Consider the following 8066-nt stretch of genomic DNA (forward strand, 5'->3'; position numbering starts at 1 on the left):
GCTGAAATTAGTACTCCTGCGCCTATGAGGATGACTAGAAGAAGAACTAAATCAATTCGTAAGCCAGAGATAATTCAGGAATCTCAGTTTGAAGAGGTGGGACATGCAGAAACAGTGTCAGATGTCAGTGATAGCTTAGAGATGCAAATTACTAGGAAGGAGAACACAACTGTTCATTCAGCACAGTCAGTTGCTGAACCACAAGCTGATGGGGATGTGTCAGAAACAGAATCAAACTGCTCTGCTGCGTCTGTTCTTCAGACACCTTTGTTTGTAAGAGTAACAAGACGACGACAAATTGTAGTTCCTCAGCAACCAGATTCTCCTGACAAAATAAGACGTGACAAGGCAGTTTTTCTAAATAAGTTAAGCAGGATGCTGGATGAAGATGACATTTCTGAAGCCGAGTCTTGTTCCTCTGCTGTTTCTCGTGTCCAGATGCCTGATGTTACCAGAACTACAAGAAGCAGGCAAAGCAAAAAGAAATTGCGGCCAGATACAGTTCGTGAAGCCCAGAGTGAAGATATTTCTGATGCAGAGTCATGCTGCTTAAGTTCTCATATGGAACCATCTGTCACTACCAAACGAATTACTAGAAGCATGCAAATGAAATCACAAGCAGAAAATACTAAGCAGACCGAGAAAGGAAACAGAATTGTTTCAGAAGATGGGAATTTAATTGAGGACACTGTTAAATCTGAGCCGGTAATAATATCTGATTCTAGACCCGCTGCAGAACTTGTCTCTGCCACAGAAGATGCTTCCTCTGTCACTGAGGATAATAAAGAACCCAGTTCACCTAAAAGCAAATGTTCTTCCAGATCTGCCAATACAACCTGGAGTGAAGACGTCAAAGAAGAGGTTTTGAATGATGTGACACCCAGCAGTCTTACAAAAATGAAACAAAGCGACACTGAATCTCCGGGGAAAAAAGCAATAAAAAATACGCAGTCCGTTGGGGTAGATGATTTAGAGGAAGCATGTGGCCAAATACAAGAACAACACAGTAAAATACTTGTGAGGGAGGGGAAATTAGAGCATATGGATCTTTTTTTGACTGATTGCATGAGTCCCAAACAATTTTTAGAATCCCAAGGGCAAATGAAACCAAATGAAAGTAAAAAAATTCCGGAATGCAAAAGAGCAGATGCTGAGGCAGATGCACAGCAGTCTTTCACCCATGCTGATAAATTAAGAAAGGGTGAGCAAGCTAGTGCAGCGAGCAGCCCACAAAAAGACATAGCTGTTGCACAAAGAACAGATAGCGTTGGTGGATGCGGGATGCTTGAAATCGGTGTGGACGGTGGTGAAGACCAAATGGGAGAATATGCTGAATCTGTATCCCACAGCAGTGAAAGATCAAGCAGTGGAAATGATTCTGTTGCATTGTTTCTGAGCAAAGATGGAAGTGATGAATCTGAAAATAGCGATGTGGGAGACATAGATACAGTTGAAGAGAATCTGTGTTATGAAGAGGCAGATAAGAGGACTCCTTCCCTCAACAAATCTTTAAAAAACAGTCCACTGCATGCTGAAGGGCTTTTTGTAATTGATACTGAGCCTGGCATGAGTTCCAGCCAGAAGTATTATCTAGATCAGGTAGACCAGGATAACGATGCTGAAAGTAAGCATGAAGGAAGTGAAAAAGGTGAAGAATCCTCAGATCTGGAAGAGGCTGAAGAGGAATTGATAGATGAAGATGAGAAAGATGAAGATGATGATTTGTTGAAAAATAAGATTGACGTGTAAGTATCTTTTTGGGAATAACTAAAGAATCTGCATTTCATTCAAGCATATGCATAGGGTATGTACATTAAACGCTAAATGATGTGGAATAAATGAGTCTCATCTCATTAGTCATATTGACGTGGAAAGTGGGGTTGCACAGATTATAAAATACAAGTATAGTCCATAAATTCAGGCTTTTTTCAGCTTTGTACGTAGCAGAACAGAACACTGAAATATTTAGGCATCTGGAGGCCTTGTATGTGTTCGGCTTAGAAAACAAAATGTGAAACTGGGCTAAACTGGTCAGGCTGACTTAATTGCTTATTCAGGTCACAGTTTTCTTAATGGTTGATTTTTTAGTTTGGATATAAATAACAAAAAGTCCAGTACCTTCCTTACACATTGCGTAATTAGATCATGCTTTTTAATCCTAAACAGTCGCATATACTTTTATGTTTTCAGTTCTTGTTGTGCTGTGGGACGGTGACGCTTCAAGTGAAATCAGCCCAGCATAGAATAATTTAGGTTGGATGGGACCTCCTGAGCTCTTGTAGTCCAACTCCTGCTAAAATCCCTTTATCTGCTTTCATATGTTTAAAGCGTAATATGCTGTTTAGGTTGGATAAATAAGTCTTAAGCTTCTAAAAACCTTCAGGTAGGCCAGAAGTCTTACAAAAGCTTAGCCAAGCATTCAGTGTAAAGGCATTACAGAAGATCAGTCACAGTTTAATAGAAAGTTGTAAAGGGCTTGTATTAAAAAGTATTCAAGCTACAATAAATATCTGTTGTACCTCTTTAGATATTACCACATTTCTCCATGATACTTCATAGCTTTTAGGCAATCTTGTCATCAAAAACCTCCTTTTGAATCAGCCGCAGCCATCGTACATTGTTTGCAGATACATTCCTTTGGCTGCCTGAATGAAGTAATGGAAAAAATGTGAAATATACTAGCTTTGAAATGTTTAATAACATTATTCCTACCACCGTTATACAGACAAGGACTTAAACATTCCTACCATGAATAAGAGTTGACAATATTTTTACCGCCCATATGTTTGTGCTTCTGTGGGGTTTTTTTCTCTTTAGCTAGCGAGCTTCTCAATGTATAGAAGAAGAATACTGGTCATGAGTTCTTTTGGCAAGGTTAAACAAATTAAGAATTCGATTTTATAGAAGATAGTAATATCTAAGATAAGAATGCTGCACTAGAGTTAATATGAAAGATTTGTGGAAGTGATTCCACAGGTATTGTTCCTTAATAAACTCTCACTTCATCTAATGGCTTCATTTTTTTTCCCCCTCATCTTCGGTCACCTCTAAATTATGTATTTCTTCTAGATACCGAGACTTAAAATCATTGCAGAACTGAACCTAAGTGGGAAGAATAAGAAAAATATTTTTTCTGTTTATCTTTCTCAGAGGACAGTAGAAGGTTTAGCTGCGTGCTTGTTACAATATTCTAATCAGTAACTATTTCTCTTTTAGTTTACATCTTTCCAGCAGCATAGACCCTGGTTTGAATATCAAGAAGCTTGGAGGTTTATATATTAGTTTTGATGCAAAAAAACAGAAGCCTAGATCGAGTGTCATTAAACAACTGAAGGAGAAAACGAAGGACCAGGTAATTGTAAAACAATTAGGCAGTTGCCTATGACTACAGTTAACACAAAGATGTTAATTTAATAAGGTTGGTTTGCTTGTTTTTAAAGAAGTATCCTATTTTACGGTTTGCTGAGAACCTCCATTCTTTTTGGCCAAAGTGTGGATTTACGTTTGGTTTTAATGGTAAGAATTTAGATATATGTGACACTTCAGAAACTGAAAAACAGTACAAATACCAGTGTTATCTTGCAAAATAAAACGAAGTTGATTATGCCTGCAGTTTTGCCTAATGGTACACGAGCTGAAGGTCTGCTAACAAGATGTTTAGTCCATAGCAAGAATGAATTTCAGTAAATAAAGATGTGTACTCTCCCTAATACGGAATTAGCAGTTTTATTTCAAAAGCACCCTTTGAGATAAAGGGAATGTGTTATTTCATTGAGACTGTCTTAGGCTCACCCATGATAGCCCTCTTTATTGTAGAGCATGTGCTATCTCACTTCTTCCAGAGCTAGCCAACTGCTTTCTGTTGTTGGCCAGGGATCTGTTTTGAAGATCCCTACCACTATCATTGCGGATCAAAGAAGCTCAGGTACTGTATTATAATGCTTGCTTAGATTCTGCATGATTCTTTTAGTAGATTCTGTAAATATGGTAAAGCAGTAAAATTTATGTCAGTGAGATGGCTGTCTAACGTTAAAAAAAAATTCTTACAGCTCTTGCAGAAGAGTGTAATAACTCCAGATTTTGAAAAAAAGGAATGTGTCCCACCCTTCAGGGAATCGCTTCACCAGCTAAAGAAACAGCGCAGGGTAAGTGAAGAGCTGATAGTGCCTCCAGTAACAAAACAAGCTTTGGTAGAAAGCCCCGTGCTGGGACTGCGTGCATATACAGGCCTCACTGGAAGTGGAGTGATAAGCTATGATTTAGTGTCTTCCTTGGGCCATCCTGTGAAAAGCTGTCTTTTTAGTCACCAGAACAGTGAAGTGAAAGATAATGTGCTCAGATGGTACAAAATTAATACAGTGCTGATGACCTTCTTATTGTAAGGATCATAAAATAAGCTTTTTAAAGGTACAGAGTTATGTTCTAGATGCTTTACCCATCTTTTAGAGGGGAGAGTTCCCCGCTCTATCCTGTCCTAATTGCTGAATGCGAATTTATTATTCTTGGTATTGCATCCCAGGCAGAGCGAGAGAAAACAACAGGTGACGGTTGGTTTGGTATGAAAGCCCCAGAAATCACAAGTGAACTGAAAAATGATCTTAAAGTTTTGAAGATGAGAGCTTCGTTGGACCCTAAGCATTTTTATAAGAAGAATGATAGAGATGGTCTACCCAAGTACTTCCAGGTAAGGAAGCAGCAGAAGGTGGCATTGTACTGCTGAAGTTTTGAACAGCTATTCTTAGTCCCTGCTTATTTTGTAGGTAGCCTCTATGTTGATTTAATTTCATAGCTTAATTATTAAAGTATTTTGATTACTTAGCTGCAGTTTACAACTGCTTAACTCTGTATAACCTTGTTGTATATGCTGGGTTTCTTTAATTTCAGCTGATCTCATAGTACTGAACTAAGATCTGACTTAATCTGTATTCTGAACCCACAGCGGACTAGATTTTCACTGTTTTTTTAAAGTATTAGCCTTTTTTAACAAGTGTGTAGAGAATAATTAGCATTTATTTTCTTACTAGCTAATACAGTTTGAATGGAGACAGCTAGCTTTGTGATCAGCCAGAATTGCTGCTGCTGTAGCTCTCAGCTTCGAAGTGGTTTGCATAAAGAAAATAATTACTGCAGAAACTGCAGAAACAGGCTTCCATCTACTTACGCCTGTTTGAATAGTTAGCATGCCTGAGGAAATTGTTTTCATTTCTCAAAATACTACCACTTCACTCTAAAGGGTGGGTCTTGTTGTATGTTTTGAAGTTTCTGGGCGTAGAAAAACTTCTAACGGAAGTTAAACAAAAAAAAAAAAAAAAAAAACCAAAAAAAAACCTTCTAACACTTCAGACAGAAGTGTTCCACATAATGAGATCTGCGCAGGTCTGTTTTCACTACATGAAACGTGTACTCCATGTATCCCCACTACTAGCCTGAGTCATCGGAACTGGCTAACACGCCGGTTGGAAAAAATGTGATGCATTCCAGGATGAAGCCCTTGTATTAGAGCTGGATTAACTGCTGTGTAGCCATCTAGCAAAACCACCGCAGTGACGGAGACAGGAGAGAGTTACGATGGTCATAAGGGTTTCCTTTCCCTCCTTGGGAAGATGGTTAAAAGTTAACATCTGGATTTCTTTTATGAATACCAGCGTTGATGCAGCAGTCCAGTGTTGAAAACCGTACAGTCTTAAAGCTCAGGCCCTCCTCTGTGCACTAAACAATGAGACAAAAAGTGACTCTGCGCTGTAAAAAAAAAAAAAAAACCACAAAAAAACCCCGGCAAAATAATCAACATCTTGCTGTACAGTAAGAATGTTTTCATTTCTGTTTTCTAGGTTGGAACTGTGGTTGATTCTCCCATAGACTTTTACCATAGTCGAATCCCCAAGAAACAAAGGAAGAGAACAATTGTTGAAGAGCTGCTGGCGGATTCTGAGTTTAGAAGGTATTTAAAAATGGTTTTGTAATTCTAATAGCCTACGTAAGAGAGGAGTATTTTTAACTATATAACTTTTTTTGTTGTTTTTATTCAGCTTATATGGAGGTTTTTTATACTTCAAAGAAATCTTTTTCTGTTTTAGCACTGCAGCAGCACTGCCATTGAGAAGATCTAAGGGACAGGGGATAATTAGACTTGAAACAGCATATTTTTTTTATCTTCATAAAAGGGTTTTATCCAACTCAGGTCATTGCTATTGGCAGCCACTCTTTAAAGAATATCAGTGTTGAAGAGAAAAACATATCAGCCCTATTCTGGTTCACTTCCAAAATAAGCATCTGCGCAGGCTTACACCAAAACCCAAGGGCTCTGAATGAGTGATTTATGCCTACGCATGCGCTTTTTTTTGTTGTTTAAAGACTGAATAATTTTTCTTTTCATAATTGATAGAAAAGTGCTGACTGTAGTTCTGTGGAAGTTGATACGATTTCATTTTATAAGCATGTCAGTCTGCCACCTGTCATAGGATCAAAATTGTGCTAGAAGTCTTACTTGAAGAATATGACTGGATTAATTAATGTCTGCCTAATCTACAGTTACTGGAGTAGATCCCTTAGTTGATCCATTTTGATACTGGTTATTACGTGATGCTAATCTGCGCTTCTTTTTTCACATGACATGTTTTCTTGGATTTGGGATTATCAGGTTAATGTTGTCAGGCTTGTACATTAATTATTCATGTTGGGAAGGCAAGTTAGTATAGCTATTTCTTAACTAGTTTTCTGGCTTGACCTGATTTATGAGGTATTTATTAGAAGCCGTTTTTAAAAATTAATGTCTTTGAAATTTGATCAGCTAATTTACATTGTGGCTAATTTAAGGGCTTTAGCCAGATACTTTAGCATTAGTGCAGATATTTGTCAGGTTTCAGTGTCGCAGTTAAAAGCCTCAGTACTGCTCAGTGTGCAGTGATCCGTTGTGGTAATTGGTGCAGGTACGTAAGAATCTGTATTAGAGGAGCTAGCAACTCCTATTCAGTAAGCATATCCTGTTCGTCGTTTAGTGTTAATCTCATCTCGGTTTTCAATCTTGAGTAGAGTAAGGTTGATGATCTTGAGTTTGCTGAACAGGCAGTATAAAAACGGGTATGCTTTGTCCATAGTATTGTCGAAACTGAATGAGTCTTCCCACTATGAGCAGTTAGCAGTGTTTTAGAAAACTGTCCAAAATGTGATTGCGTATGCGATGAAGAACCCCCTGGTTATGCCAAAATTAATGATTCTTCAATCAAATTAACTTCCAAAACAAATTTACCTGCATTTGTCATTAATCCAAGCGTTGATTTCCCTTTACCTGCGTGTAAGTGTATAAAATCAAAGAAGACTGACTCGGAAAACATGAGAGAACTCAGTTTGGCAAATTATATTTGTAGAGTACTTTCCATGTTATCTTTTCCTGAACTTTGGTTTACCATGCTTAAAAGTAAATTATCTATTTTGTTCAGATATAATAAAAAGAAGTATCAGGAGATCATGAGTGAAAAAGCAGCTTTTGCAGCAGGGAAGAGGAATCGGAAGAAGAAGAAATTTCACAATTAAGACTTGAAGAAAAATAACAAGCTGGAACAACTTATTTGTTATAAAACTTTTTACAGAATGCTTTGGTTGTGGTGTTTTTGTCTTTTTTAAGATTGCAGGTCATGTGCAAACTGAGGTTTAGGGAATTTCTTGCAGTGAGAATTTGGTAGGGAGCTTTATCAAAGGCTAAATTTAAATTAATTCAGATTTAAAAATTCATGTGTATTTAAATTAACGTTCATGTAAAAAGATAATGATATGAAAGCATATTGTTAAATCCGAGCACAAAATCCAACTTTGTGGATTGTGGTCTTTTCAGGCTTCAGTCTTTACATCAGTGAATTAGTAAATTCAGTTTAAAGTTATGCGTGTAATTCACCTTGGCACCCATTACGTGCCAAAACAAGTTTTTCCATGTCTTGTCAGAGGTGCTGCTGGCCAATTCTGTGGTAGAAGGTATTGAGAAATAGTTCGGTTGTGAAGGGTTTGTTTCAACACTGACCGTAATAGGATTGAGCATGTCCTGGAATTCAGCGTATACACATATACTCTTT

At 37.7% G+C, this 8066-nt stretch overlaps 1 protein-coding gene across 1 annotated transcript; it reads left to right on the forward strand.

Moving 5' to 3' along the window:
• DNTTIP2 (deoxynucleotidyltransferase, terminal, interacting protein 2) lies at positions 1-7591 on the forward strand. Its single transcript, XM_009333774.1, has 6 exons — positions 1-1745; positions 3217-3352; positions 4050-4145; positions 4520-4684; positions 5832-5941; positions 7440-7591. Exons 1-6 carry the CDS (start codon positions 25-27, stop codon positions 7531-7533), a joined length of 2322 nt encoding a protein of 773 aa, XP_009332049.1. The 5' UTR covers positions 1-24; the 3' UTR covers positions 7534-7591.
• The last annotated feature ends 475 nt before the right edge of the window (positions 7592-8066 follow it).

Source organism: Pygoscelis adeliae, unplaced genomic scaffold, assembly GCF_000699105.1.
Source record: "Pygoscelis adeliae isolate BGI_AS28 unplaced genomic scaffold, ASM69910v1 Scaffold10, whole genome shotgun sequence".
NCBI classification, from domain to species: domain Eukaryota; kingdom Metazoa; phylum Chordata; class Aves; order Sphenisciformes; family Spheniscidae; genus Pygoscelis; species Pygoscelis adeliae.